The sequence below is a fragment of the Symsagittifera roscoffensis genome, chromosome 8, assembly GCF_963678635.1.
Source record: "Symsagittifera roscoffensis chromosome 8, txSymRosc1.1, whole genome shotgun sequence".
Lineage (NCBI taxonomy): Eukaryota > Metazoa > Xenacoelomorpha > Acoela > Convolutidae > Symsagittifera > Symsagittifera roscoffensis.
Genome location: NC_087069.1, coordinates 2,095,716 through 2,110,846, shown reverse-complemented (window position 1 = coordinate 2,110,846; position 15,131 = coordinate 2,095,716). Strand labels below are relative to the sequence as shown.

General features: G+C 40.3%; 1 protein-coding gene across 3 annotated transcripts in view; it reads right to left on the bottom strand.

Annotated features, from left to right (window-relative positions):
* Positions 1–2,421: 2,421 nt before the first annotated feature.
* LOC134853034 (uncharacterized) overlaps positions 2,422–15,131 on the bottom strand; it is a 273,968-nt gene continuing 261,258 nt past the window's right edge. For all 3 annotated transcript variants that reach the window (XM_063868960.1, XM_063868961.1, XM_063868959.1), the window contains exons 2-3: positions 7,442–7,659; positions 2,422–3,509 (exon numbers count right to left, since the gene is read on the bottom strand). In XM_063868960.1, the coding sequence (XP_063725030.1) occupies positions 2,956–3,509; positions 7,442–7,643 (756 nt within the window). In that variant the 5' untranslated portion in view covers positions 7,644–7,659 and the 3' untranslated portion in view covers positions 2,422–2,955. The remainder of the gene's footprint in view (positions 3,510–7,441; positions 7,660–15,131) is intronic.

Below are 15,131 nucleotides of genomic sequence, written 5' to 3'. Positions count from 1 at the left end.
ACAAAATGAGGAGACTGTAACTTTTTTCCACTGGAAATTTGTAGCAGTAGTTTCTATCCCACACAAAAAAAAACTAGCCTTGTCACAAATTGATCAAAATATTTTTTCTCCAGATTTTCTCACACTTTTCGATTCAAAACTGAAACTTTTTTTTACAATAATTAAATTCATACAAAGAGTTATTAGCAAAATTGCATTTGAGTTGAAAGCAGATATCGCAAGTATTTCATTGGCGCGCTGGGAAAAAAGCTCATTTCTGGTTACAAAAAAACGAGATTTCGGTGTCACCACTTTCGTTGTAGTAATCGCATACCCAATAATGTGTTGAGAGGGTAGATTCTTTATACATTTTCTTCGCAAAAACTCAGGTATAAACCCGTCTGACGCACAGGAACCGGATACCAGTTTATTGATAGATTACGTTTATTTTGTTCGTAAATATTACCTACTTTTCACGTTTTCCTTTTAAAGGATACTTAGGAAATTGCCTCTGAAATGAGCACGCTGATTTAAGAAATAAACAAACTTGACCTTCGTTTAATATGCAAGAATGAGCGCTTTATTTATTTACTTACAGAGCGAAAAACGGCAAGAAAATTTTGAAAAAACAATAAAAACACAAATAGAGATTTTGCTGAGTAATTTTCAGGCTTAAAGAAAAAACCCTGGTTTCGTTTATTATTTTACGGCATATTTAACAGATAAACAAAATGCGGAAGCTGGATTTTATTGTCACTTGCAAAATGTAGCAGAAAATGCTGTCCCGCTGAAAAAAAAACCTACAGTATGACCAATTGATCAAAAATAACTTTCTTCAGATTTTCGCACAACATTTTATTCACAACCATTTAATCATACAACAGATTATTAGCAAAATCACATTTGAATCGACACCTTATCGCAAAAGTTTTTACAATTTATTACGGTCATCAGTGCGCCGGGAAAAATTCATTTATGGTTGCAAAAAAAAGTAACAAGACTTCGGTGTCACCACTTTAGTTTTTTACCGCATATCCAGTAGCGTGTTAAGAGGTGAGGCTCATAATAACTTTTTCAAAAAAATCCGTTATTAGTTGGTCTCTACCACTGAGAAACCGGATACCAATTTATCGATAGCATTTGTTTCGTTCCGAATTATTACCTTTTTTTTACGTTTTTCTTTTTGAAGGACACTTTGAAAATCCAGTAGCGTGTTAAGAGGTGCGGCTCATAATAACTTTTTCAAAAAAAATCCGTTATTAGTTGGTCTCTACCACTGAGAAACGGGATAACAATTTATCGATAGAATTTGTTTCGTTCCGAATTATTACTTCTTTTTTACGTTTTTCTTTTTGAAGGACACTTTGAAAATGCAACCGAAATGTCAACTCATATCCATCAAAGGCAAATCTATTACTCTAAAATCTTGATTCATAAATAATATTTTCATATAAAAACTAAAAATCCCGTTGAATCAGATTTTAGAGCTTTGAACTATAATTTTTACCTTTCATACGATTACCGAGGAACTTGAAGGTAGAACGTCCACTTCGCCTCCTCCATGAATTTTCTTCCCTTAAGATAAAGTTTAGAAAAAAAGACGAATTCTTCGCGAATAACTAGGAAAGAAAAACCTTGTCAATGCGATGCAGCCAAACATGCACCAAACACAAATGGACAAAATTTTGCATGTAATAAATTGGAAATTACAAAAATTATTACTAATCAAATTTCAAAGCAAATGCTGTCAAACTGCCAATGCAGTCAGCATCAAATTGCCACAAAAATTATCACTAATATTTGCGAATTAGGTTGGAAAAATATAATAGTTTTACTATTACACTACGCTTGCTAGTGTAAAGAACCAAAGTTTAACTACAGAGGCGAATATGAGCATCGCGCCACTTGGGATGCAACAACTGTAGGATGAAATCACCATGACGGTCAATCATTGCAAAACAAAACATCGAACCATGTTACAATTGATGAAGGAAAAGGATTTTTTCAAAGTATTTTGTTTCGTCTTTAAACTAATACAAATCTTTCAAAGAGGTCCTAGTGCAGTTGACTTCTGGTATTCAATTATCAGTGCCAGGGTGTTATCGATCTCAAAAGTACTACCGGGCGTTCCAAGGAAAAAAACGGTAAATACCCGCCAGTCAATAAGCTGTTCAAATTGCATGTAACGCCCACCATGCGATCCACGATAGCTTTATAAGTAGTGTATGCAAAGTGAGCATAAATTGTAAAAAAAAATGACATAGCGTAGGTCGACAACCACGAAGCCGAAAAAACATAATCGAAGCTCTATATTTATACATGTTCCAGTAGTAACTAGTATCCAGTAGTTAAATTTGAATCAGCAGCATATTAGCAAAATCAGGAGCATAGCACAAGTTAATCGACTACTTTTGCTAATCGTGAGCGTAAAGAAATCATAAGTACCGCAAAAAAGTAAATTTGAGCCTCAACAAATTTTAGGTTTTTTTACTATATACGTTCATCGACTCTGTACAAGCTACGCCAATCTCATGAAGTGGTCGAAGCATTAAACGTGTTCAGAGATGGATCCAAGTATACGATATGCAAATGTCAGAAATGGTTTAATTGACTATTCAGTAAACCAATTTTCTCACGATGGTGGGCGATTTCCAGAAATAAATGTATTTAAAATTGAAATTTTCGAACTTTTATATTTTACTTTCACCAAATAATAAGTACAAAAAACTTCTTTTAAACAGTCAAATAAATGTTTCTGAATTGAATATGCGCCATTGAATCTATAAAACACATTATTCAATAAAATCCCTCTGGCGATGGGTTACATTCAGACTTATAAAAAATACCAGAGCCAAAATTGAATTTATCAACGCGGCTCAAAAATTCAAGTCCCTCAAAATTTCCGATTTCAGTTTTGACGTTTCAGAATTTGTGAATTAGGTCTCCGCTGATTTGCAGCTCTGTTGATGATTGCGTTTAGGTTGCGGAGCTGGCCTGCGACCTCTGCCATGCATTTTGCCCATCTGGATTTGTGTTTGCTCCGCCTAAACTAGGGAAGTCGGATTGGCTCTGGACGTCCGGCGGTTTGGTCTGCAGATGTGACTGACCCCTCGCTCGAACAGGGGGCAGGTATTTAGCACCAGCGGGGGAATCTGCAGTGGCGGTCATTGGGCCAGACTTATTTCTCATCCATGGAGGCACGTACTTGCTCTCCACAGTACTCTCATCTTCCTTCGACTTCTCCTCCTCCTTCTTGTTCTCGTTGGCACCAGTAGCGACCCCACTGCCCACTGTGGCTGCTGCATCGCCCCCACTGTGGTTGCTCGAAGGTCCATCGACTGTGGCGGTGGGAGCTGGTGCGGGGGGATCACTGCTGCTGGTGGTGTTGGCGGGGGTCAGGTGCCAGGGTCCCTTGTTGTCCCTCTCTACTCCCCCCGAGTCCTCCTCGCAAATGGTGTGCATGTCACCCCCACTGCTCCTCTGGTTCCCACTACTCGGACTCCCACGTCCCCCTTCTTCCACCACTGACTCTGAACACAAACATGGAATAGCACCAAAAAAACACTAGTTGCTACACGTGCATCTTGATGTTCCCTAAAAGATGTCAAGTTACATTTAACCTAAACATTGCCAGCTAACATTTGGAAAAGAGTATTGAACGCAAGGAAACTGAAAAAAAAACTGACTTGTTTTTTTGAGAAACTTCAACTTTTGAATTTCGAAGAAAAAAATGGCCTTAAAACTCTTTTAATTTGTAGAACAAAATATGATGGACACTTTTTGTTAAAATTCACCCAATTTGAGATAACTGGATCGATAGGCGAAACTTTTATTTCGCTGGGAAATCTGATAATTAATTTCCATTTTCAAAATTAGAAGTCAATTACGTTTTTCGTGACCTATACATTTTTGCTGTTTGATAATGGAGTTTGCCTTCCTGTTAAGAATAGAAATGGACTGAACTAGAAAAGAAATCACAAGCCAAACCGCAAAAAAAAAAATCAAATTTTTCAGACTTTTCCTGAAAAAAAAACCGAACAAAAAAATCGGCAAGACCTATATAAGAGTGCTCACTACGTTCAGAGAAAAACAGAAAGTCATTGACAGCACGAGAAAAAAACCGTGATCAGACCGAATTAGTCGGCAAAACTTGATCAGACAAACGAACTTAAGCAGACAATTAAATTTTTCTATTTTTTTTTTCAATTTTATCTATACTGAAAAAACCAAGATCCGGCCAGAACTCAAACTAGACCTTAGGGTACACCAGCAACCGCGTTACCTCTAGGCCAAAGCACCTCGAAAATTCAAGAACAGAAGATTTTATGAAGTGACTGGAGAAAAACTAACAGGAGCTCTCAAACAAAACGATTCAAGCTATCAAATTATTCAAGTCTCAAGTGATTCTGTTGAACTAGTTAACCCCTAAAAAGTCTATATTCCAAATTGATAACGATTGCTAATCGCAAGCATAATTAGCACGCAAATTTCAAAAAACTTTTTTTTGCTCAGTGGTGCTTTCTGCTGCAATAACTATCGGCTCTTGTAGTTTCCTGGTCCAGGCTCAACGCATGAAACATCATCTTTTCGGTCTGATTTCAATATGAATGTTCGAAAAATTCGTCCGTTAGTACCGTATTTCTGAGAAGATTGATTGCTTGGTTCAGGTTGTTTTCAGCACTTCCAGTGAAAGATGGTTCTTTTCGTCATCTTCAAGTCTCAGAGGAACGGTTTTGGTTTTATAGTCGAAATTATGATCCAGTGTTGAGTCGACACTGGCCATCAGTATGGAGCTAAACTGACGTGCTTGAGGCCTGGTACAAACTGAGAAACGGAGCAGCTTCGAATGAATGAGACCAAAGTGAAGTGAGTATAGAAGGTTTTGGTGGACTAAAAAGTGGTTGGTATTGTGTGGGACGTTGAATCACTCAGGACATTCATTCGAGACACTTGGGTGAAAACTGTTGAAGTATGATTTGAGAAGCGAGGAGTAGCCGGAACGTATAACGAGGCTGAAACGAGTCTTCTGAGTTATAAATCAGTTGTGGAGTTTATAGGGAAATTTCAGTGATTATTTTGGGTATTGGGTCAATTTCTTTGTAGTTGGAAACCGCATTGGACAACGGGACTGAGTAAGGAAATGGGACAACATTCTTTGGACAGTACGGTACTTCAGGGGTTTGAACAGTTGAAATACGGTTGCTGTTTTCGGAATAGATGAGACTTGCGAAGCGCGTGCGTAACCTAAGGCTCAAGACGTGAGGTAGTCTAGGGACAGTTTCATGAAGATGTTTCAAATCCATGAGATGAGCGAGCCATTTTAATGCGTTTCTCCACTTCTTCGGTATAAAACTGAGGCGCATCTGTTAGGGAGAGACATTTAGCATTTCTCTTAATTTTAATGTTCCGTTTGTAAATGTTGCATTTAGTAACTCGGGTGAGATGAATGTTAAAAGAGTATGCATCTTAGGGCGAGGTGAGAGACTTGGAATTGAAGAGTATGTTGCTGTTTGAGTCTTTAGGTTGAGAACCGTTCAAGAAGCCAGCTAGTCGCTAGTATTTGCTTACCTTGGTTCCGTGGTTCCAGGAAGTCACTAGCTCGCGCCAAAGTTTTAGATTTTCTTTTCAACTGCAAAACTTGCCAACTTTTAGCTGAGGGCACTACGGTGGGATCAGTGGGTCTTCTTAGGTAGGTCGTGTTATTTGATTTAGTCTTAGCCTGAAGAACCTTTTTCTAGGCAGAGTTCAAAAGCCGAATAGTAAAGGCTTAACAAATTTCATCTTCGAATGGTAACCCAGCCTGACTGAACAAACTGTTTCGAATAGTAGCAAAAGAGCGCTTATGGTGAATTATTGGTTGATCCGTCTTCCTCCTCAAATACTACCACAAGGAAAATAGAGTATCAACAGATGACACTACTGAAAACTATTAATGGCTGTAACTATTTAAGCCGACAAAACCTGTGGAGACATATAATAGACCGACAACTGATACTTATGACGAGATTTTGTTTAAAAGTTGTTAACCTGAACCAGGTCTATAGTATGATTTGATAAGACTTGCTAATCGCAAGCGTAGTAATGTAAAAAAAAATGATCGGCAATCTATCACAACTTTAAAAGTCAATCGAAAACAGTTCTTCCGTCATCCAAAAATTGTGCAAATTGATTGGGGCTGTGCGATCGCCCTAAAAGCACCTTCGAACACTTCGCAATAGCTCAAAACACTGATTCTTTGATTATTTAAATTAAGAAAAAGGTTCATCGACGCTTCGAATCTGAATTGGAAGATTTTCATCGATTGTCGAACCTTATTGTCTCTTGCTTTCTTGACAATTCTTTTTCAGTTTTGTTTTTGTTCCTACCATTGAAAATGGGGATGCACTTTGTATTCCGGTGTGTTTTGGCTTTTTCCACGCAGAATCAGGTACCACAAATAATCATCGCATTGGGTCAAGTGATATATCATATTAGAACCCTTTCAGTCGTGATTCGACCGTGATGATAGATATTCAAAAAAACCAGTTGAAAATTCAAGATTTTAAGTATAATTTCGAGAAAACAAAGCAAAAACATGCTTATAATAAACTTTTTATTGAAGAAGATGAGCCATGAAACATTTATTCAAGCCCTGAAACTTTAATTTAACTCCAGTAAATCAGTTTTTGCCAATTTAGGGAAAGAAAAAATGCAACAACACTCAAAAATTAATTAGTACGTTTTAGATTTTTTTTAAAATTTTGTTGCAATTTTTACAACGTTTCTGGTCATTTTTCGACATAAAATGTGGGTCAACTTGCCTTATTTACTAAGAGTGTCAAATATGCCAAAGCTTTTCGATTTATTCAAAAAATCACGCCCAAAAATCGACACTATTTCGCCTTTATTCACTCATCCATCACTTTATTACACGTTGGTCGGCTAAGAAACTCATTTTTCACTTTTATGCTATAATATTAGTCTGCTAAACGATCGGTCCCCACAAATTTCGTTGAAATGTGTCTGAAAGAATCGCCAGAACTATTAACAGACTTAAGCACACCGAGCACACTATGACTATGCAGCCACTAACATACGCAGTCGTTTAATATCCAAAGAGCGCATATAATTTGCAATAAGTCCTTGAATCTTTATTGGAAAACGTCCAAAATTTCTAAGAAAAATAATGATATTTCTGACTTCGAGACGGAGAAAGAGAGCTAAATTGCTATCGAATTGTCAACACTGCAGTTGAACTGGGGAAATTGCACTTTTTCGATGACGTCCGTTTTTTGCCTAATTTCAAGACCACAATTATCTGCCAATCATTTTTTCAACAAAAAAAACACATAAAACGCCGAAACATAACACATAAAACATCAAAGAGCTATTTTAAGCTTGAAGGAAACAACTATTGCTAATCTTAAAACGTCCTGACTTTGTTAAGAACTATACAAATGTACAATTTTCAACTAACACTTACGATCAACAGTCTTTACACTCTTGGATAAATCGTCTTGTATTTCTCCCCATTCATCGTGTTCAATAGATTCAGGTCCAAATATTTGAGCAGATTCCGCATTTTCATTTTTATTTGACTTTTTCTTTTTATCCCATGTTTGTCCTTTCTTTTTCTTGTCCTTCCGCGCAAAGAAGCTGTCTAAGTCACCAGTTGTATCTGCCATATTTTGAACACATCTAAAAGTTTTCCAACCATGATGCCCATTGATCTTTATTATCTTATTTTTTAGGGTGATCAGAAGGTCAAAAGTATCATAGTAACCGAGGTTATAGTCAGGAGTCCCTTCATCACGTTTTCCAGTCAAATCCTAGGAATTTTCTAGATATGGAAGTGATAATAATAATAACAATAATAATAACAAAGGATTTAGGAAAATAATCCAAGGGTTCGCATAAAACCCAGTCATTGCAATGTTCAAATTTTTGTTTTCAGTTATAAGTGTAGGTTTCTTCAGGTCTCTACAGTTGTTACATTCGCATAAAATGCGCCAAGCGCATGTATCTGAATCGTTATAGCGAGTTTTGAAAATCTTTGTGTACATTCCTAGAAGTCTAATTTTGCATTCTGGGTCAAACAATAGATCACATTTGAAGTATTTGTTTTGAGAATGCGTTAAAATTGTAAATTCAAACAAACGTTTACGCACATTTTTGTGCATCTTCAGGTTTTAAAAATAATTAACTATCTGTACAAAATGATCAAGGATCATAAAAAGTGTCATACACATCATTAGTTCAAAATTTAGAAAATGCAACCAATCAAAACTTTGTGCCAGTCGGTCATATTTGGAAGTTTGACCTTGAACACGAAAATACGTGGTCTTGGAATGACGTTTTATTTTTCAAAAATTCGAATGGAGCCTGTTATGCTCAGATTTCTCGCGACAACTGAAAACATCAAATATAAAATCAGAACAACCGAATTACAATTGCGGGAAAGTTGTCAAATATACAGTGGGAAATTGCTATTCGCAATTTCCATCGTAGAAAACTAGAGTAGAGCTGTCCTAACTGATATAGAAGACCGAACAAATACAAGAGCAGAGCAAGAATCAACTGGACCAGAGTGAACCTTCAACGGAAAGGCAGACAACCGAAGTCTCCCAATGGTCCAGATCAAAAAATACATTCTTGAATTAAAACTTATTTCCTTTGATTGGAACTCATCGTTAGAAAACTTCTTGAGTTATATTCGATTATAATTATGCTAGAGTCATTTATTAGTTTAATTACTTTCTTTCTCATGCGTGCTGCTATGTAAGTACCAAATTTAGTTTTCTCGAGTGCATTTTATGATAAGTATGTTGATCCATCTGAAATGGATCAAAGTTCCACTGTCCAATAAAAAAAGTATTTTAACGGATTGTTCCAACCCGGTTTTTAACGGCGTTCGTGTATTTTGGGTTTTTTGAGACCTAAGTTTGGGGACGTTCTATCTGATATAGAAGACCGAACAAATACAAGAGCAGAGCAAGAATCAACTGGACCAGAGTGAACCTTCAACGGAAAAGCAGACAACCGAAGTCTCCCAATGGTCCAGATCAAAAAATACATTCTTGAATTAAAACTTATTTCCTTTGATTGGAACTCATCATTAGAAAACTTCTTGAGTTATATTCGATTATAATTATGCTAGAGTCATTTATTAGTTTAATTACTTTCTTTCTCATGCGTGCTGCTATGTAAGTACCAAATTTAGTTTTCTCGAGTGCATTTTATGATAAGTAGGTTGATCCACCTGAAATGGACCAAAGTTCCACTGTCCAATAAAAAAGTATTTTAACGGATTGTTGCAACCCGGTTTTTAACGGCGTTCGTGTATTTTGGGTATTTTGAGACCTAAGTATGGGGACGTTCTTATTTTCTAGAGTGGGGGCGGGGGGTATTTTGGTAGTGGCCTTTAAGCTGTAACGGGTTCTAGTCTCATGTCGCAAGCGAACCGAATTGGCTCCGACCGTTTTTGAGGTACAAAAACACAAGAGATAGTGTCCCTGACTCTTGAGCCAATGGTTATAGGGCCTATTTTTCTTAAGCCTCATATGTGACCGAAGTAGGCGACTGTTACATAGTGTTTTTATGGCGCTCCTTGGTGTTTTTACGACATCAAGACTGCGGAGTCGAACCCACTTGACACAGCTCCGGGCTACATGCCCATTCTAGAGTACCGGTGGTCTGGTTCAGCGGGAACGCGTAAACCTTCCGGTTGTACCGTGATAGCTTTTTAAGAAAACTTGAGAAAACTTCCTGGTACGCTCTCCGAACGAGCCTTAGCTAACCGAGTAGGGGGGGGGGGGGGGTAACTAGGGGGAATAACACACGAGCAAAAAGTCAAAACACGCAACAAAAACAAGAAAAAAGTACAGAAAAAGGAACAAAAACTATAAAACAAACTTGACAGTGACTCTGATACCAGAGTAGTTGGATCAAACTTTTATATTAATTTAATAGTATACCCATACTGTTTTATAAGAACGATCGTTTCGATCAATCTAGCAATCTAAACCAGTGACTTCAAAAAGGTGCCCAAGTGGGGGGCGTTGTTAAGGGTTTTCAGATAGCTTGCAACCTAGCCGGACCACTAGGAGACTTGACTGGAAGAAGTGTCCAGCCGAGTGGGAAAGTGGTTCACAAGGACAGAGCCGGACAACTAGGAGACTTGACTGGAAGATGTGTCCACCCGAGTGGGAAAGTGGTTCATAAGGACTGAGCTGAACCGCTAGGAGACTTGAATGGAAGAGGTGACCAGCCAAGTGGGGAGGTGGTGCTGACGTCAAGTGCAGTGCACGTCAAGGGGACAACCAGCACGGGATTGCTACAACAAGAAGAGGACGCACAGGGGTGTTCTCAAGTTGGACAAACGGGTATCGTTAAAATCCACATTACATTATAGGAAATAAGTGTAATTTTGGATAAGCGGAGCCCCATTGTTTTGAGGAAATTTTTACACAAGCAGGCCTGGAAACAGGTCTACGGTTTTCTCTCGAGAGGTTTAGCACCCGGCGCTTAAGGGATGTTTCGGCTTAAGAGGGGGCTAAAGAGGGGGTAGATTAGAAGGGGGGCTGGTTAGGTTAAAGGTTGGTGGTTGTAAAGTGTAAAAAGGGAGGACACATTAGAGTAACTAATTGTTCGGCATAGTCGATTTAGTTACATTAGATATTTACACGCGTTGGTTATAAGAAGCGGATATCCAGATTTAACATCGAGTTAAGGTAGGTAACCCTGGTCGGATCGGTAGGGGGGAGCGGACATAGAGAGTTTTTGTGATACCCCGTAAGATCGCTAGCAGGGGGGAGGAAAACGCGTGGCAATCGGGTACCAGACATTTTTTCGGAAAAAGGTTGACATCTGTCAGCTTTGAATATTAATTGGGTTCATCTCTCTGTTTTTGTAATTTTTCCTGTTTAAATTTTTACGTTTTGGTGAGAATTTTTTGTTGGTAATTGAACGAACAGGTGATCACAAGATACCTGCGAAGAAGTTGGGATTTAAAATAGCCTGAAACAACGAAAGGGTGAAGACAAATTAGAAGAGCTCAAGTGGAGGTACACGGTACAGTGGTTCAAGAGTCCCCACAACAAAGAAGAAGAGATCCTACTATCCAGACACTTGGTGACAAGTCTTGGGACAGTACCGAAGAAGTCTTGGGACATTGCAGTCTGGGGACGGTCTTGGAGCAGAACAGTCTTTGGACAGTCTTGGGACAGTGCAGTCTTGGGACAGTGCAGTCTTGGGACAATCTTGGGACGGTGCAGTCTTGGGCCAGTCTTGGGCCAGAGCAGTCTTGGTACGACACAGTCTTGGGACACTGGTCTTGGGACAGTAGTCTTGGGACAGTAGTCTTGGGACAGTGGTCTTGGGACAGTGGTCTTGGGACAGTGGTCTTGGGACAGTGGTCTTGGGACACTGGTCTTGGGACAGTGGTCTTGGGACAGTGATCTTGGGACAGTGGTCTTAGGACACTGGTCTTGGGACAGTAGTTTTGGGACAGTGGTCTTGGGACAGTGGTCTTGGGACAAAAGTCTTGGGACACTAGTGTTGGGACAGTAGTCTTGGGACAGTAGTCTTGGGACAGTAGTCTTGGGACAGTAGTCTTGGGACAGTAGTCTTGGGACAGTAGTCTTGGGACACTAGTCTTGGGACAGTAGTCTTGGGACAGTGGTCTTGGGACACTAGTCTTGGGACAGTAGTCTTAGGGCAAGGGTCTTGGGACAGTAGTCTTGGGACAGTGGTCTTGGGACACTAGTCTTGGGACAGTAGTCTCTGGACAGTAGTTTTGGGACAGTCGTCTTAGGGCAAGGGTCTTGGGACAGTGGTCTTGGGACACTAACAAGAAGTACTGGAACAGCACTGAATAGTCTTGGGACAGTAGAGAGAAAGCTTGGGACAGCACGAAGAAGTGGAGTGACGGTACTAGAAGGTCTTGAGACAGGTCGAATTAATTGAATCAAAAGCAATAGGACTAGTTAGAACACGATAGTGTTAGGATCACGAATTCATAGACTTTTAACAAAATCTTAGAAGGAACAGTAAAGTAGTTTTTCTTCTTATAAACAAAAAAATTTTTTATTTTTTTCTTTTAGAATAGGATTTTGTAAATACCAATATTGTAAATAGAATCAATTGTAAATATAAATCATGAGACGGAGCAGGGTACCGGTGGCTGAAAAAAAAGAGTTACAGAATCAAAGACAAAATATAACTCGTCGCTACGTAAAACGACATCTATGGGCCCAAAAGTAACAAGGAAGAACTTTTCAGTTAGCATGGTCAATACGAGGAGTAATACGGAGAACAAAACAAAAGAGGGCATGGAAGGGAAACAAGCAGAACCCGCTATCGAGATTGATCTAGAGACACCGGACCAAAGTGTGGATGAGGTTGAGAAGAAGACGACGGAGTCAACACCGATGCCGAATGCAGAAGAAACAAATCCAAAGTCCATGGAGTTCTCGCCGATAGACACTGTGGAAGACACAACGGGCAACACGCCAGAAACGGTAAAGGACGAGTCTCAAGCAAAAAGAACGTCATTTACTGAAAGGTGGGCAATGATGGTCGGGATGAAATCAAGAGACGTAGTGACGGAGGAACCGAAATCCGAGAAAGGCAAAACATTCGGAACAGTTTCCACGAAAACAACAGACACCAACCAAAACGAAGACCAGGTGAGAACGGGAGCAGCCAACAACGGGGCAACATCTGACCATGAAACAATGTTTCTCGAACTGGGCGATCTGATGGCGAAGCTAGATCAGATCGACAAGAGACTAAAGCACAGCGAGGAGGATAGAGATGTGATAAAGAAAGAATTAAGATACAACAAACATGAGTACCTGGACAGCTATTTCAATCTAGCGAAAGCGACAGAGGAAAAGCTTCAGCAGATGTCGGACAAGGTAGATACCACTGATGGAGAGCGAGACAAGAACATCAAAAAAGACATGCAAGAAATGAAGCAACGATATGACGCATTGAATAGCCAGTTGGGGAGTTTGGAAACGAGAATGGACACAATGAGTAGGGACCAGGCTGAGAGTTTATGTGCAATACAGGCAAAACTAGATGCCATCTTGAGGAACTCTACGTCACAGGAAAGGCCCGCAGCGGAGCGAATGCAAGGCAATAGAGTTGACTTCGTGGAGCCACACCGGAACAAACGGCAATCAACATCGTTACCATTACCCCGGGATGCCACGAGTACAGCACCGAGCGGGGGCAAAGCGATTATGAAAAGTGGAACAGCAAACACAACGAAAGTTCCAGGGGACTCCACGACTCACAACAACGTGGGACCGGATGTCATGACGTGGGCAAGCACCTTAGAAATGATGAGCAGGACACTAGAAGCCTTCGCCACAAGGAACACCGACTCGAGTGACAGAGGAAGCAAAAAATCCAGGAAAACTTTCAAAAAACCGAAAGAATTCAAGGATGATTCAGATGGATGCCTTGACACTTGGGTAGAAGTCATGAGGTTGCACTTGGAACAAGACAACTTGAACGATGAGGGGCAAGTATGCACAGCGATACTCAGCAACTTGGAAGGCACGGCATTGAAATGCGTGGTTGCGAAGAAGGAAGAGGAACGCGACACTGTGGATAAAATCTTCGAGATATTGTTGAATCGATTTGGGTCAGGCATGAAGGGTCATCAAGCGATGATGCGATTTTAAAAGAGAAGACAAAGGGACGATGAATCGATAGACAGGTTCCTAGATGATTTTGAGAACTTGAGACGAAGGAGTGACCCGGAAGAGTCCACCAATAGAAGAAACTTTAGCATCGCCTCAAAGTTCATTGATGGGGTAAAAAGTGATGACTTGAGAACAATGTTAGCAACATACTATACATTGTCGAAAGACAGTGCACCGACTCCAGAAGAGATGAGACAGAAGTCAAGAGAGTACATGCTAATGAAGCCCAAGAAGTACTCATATCCAGATTAAAGGAATATGCAAGGGGGGAGCCAACCACAAAGGTCGTCATGGTACAAGCCTAGAGATGACATGGACAAACGTAGATCATGCGCGAACTGCGGGTCAGCTGATCATCACGTGGCAGACTGCACAACATAAAAGCAGGACATGAAGAGTCTGGGGTACGCACCAGATGAGGAGGACATGAGCCAGATGGAAGAACACGAGTACTATAGTGGCTTAATCATCAAGATAGGTGCAAGATGCTTCTTCTGCAATCAGGAGGGGCACTTTAGGATGGACTGTCCTTTGTTTTGGGATGCGGTCAAGAACCAGAGTCACCCCAAACATAAATTGGCATTAGCGGCGGTGCAGAATCAGCGAAATAGACAAACCGAGTATGAAGCAAAAAACTTAGAAGCACCTAGTACGGAACTGCCAACGAAGACATTGAAGGCAGTAACGCAGGCTAACAATGCGATAAAGGCCACGGCCAAGAACGCCCTAGAGATAAGTTATGAGAAAGCGGCGTCAGAGGCGATCAACAAGGTGAAACAGGACCTAGCAACGAAGGAAATAGAGCAAAGGTTGAAGCAAGAAATCGACAGACAGAGATTGAATGAGACGCTAAGTTGCTCGGTGTCAGTGGCAGAAGCTGTAGCAGGGTCGACAAAAAGTGGAACTTGCAACACGCTGAAAATGGTAACAGGAAAGCCATTTGGCATAACGAAAATCGGAGCCAGGATAATGTCGATAATCACTGTAGGTGGACATGAAGTGACAAGGAACTTAAGTGAACCCAGCGATAAGTTGAGTGCGATAAGTCCACAGACGACATCTAGAGCCTTGAGGGCGCTACTCACGAGAGGTGGCAGCAAGTCGATCCATGTGGACAACAGATATACAGAAGCTTATGGTCCACACGAGGTGATGTTGAATTTAGATGGGATAAACATCTACACGAAAACAATGATAACATGTGATGAAGATCTAGTGGGACAGATCTACATGGGCAGAGAAGAATTAAAGGTGGGATCGATTGGACACTGTGCCATGCTGGAGGAAGATGCAATGCACATTGGGATAGAGGCAGACGTATCAGCACACGTGCTTGACATAAGTGGCAAGAAGACTAACTTGCATGGGTTACTCGATACTGGTGCGGTCTTGAGTGTAATACCAATCGAAACTTGGGAGCGAATGGGCTTCAACAAAGATGACTCGAGAATACGGTTG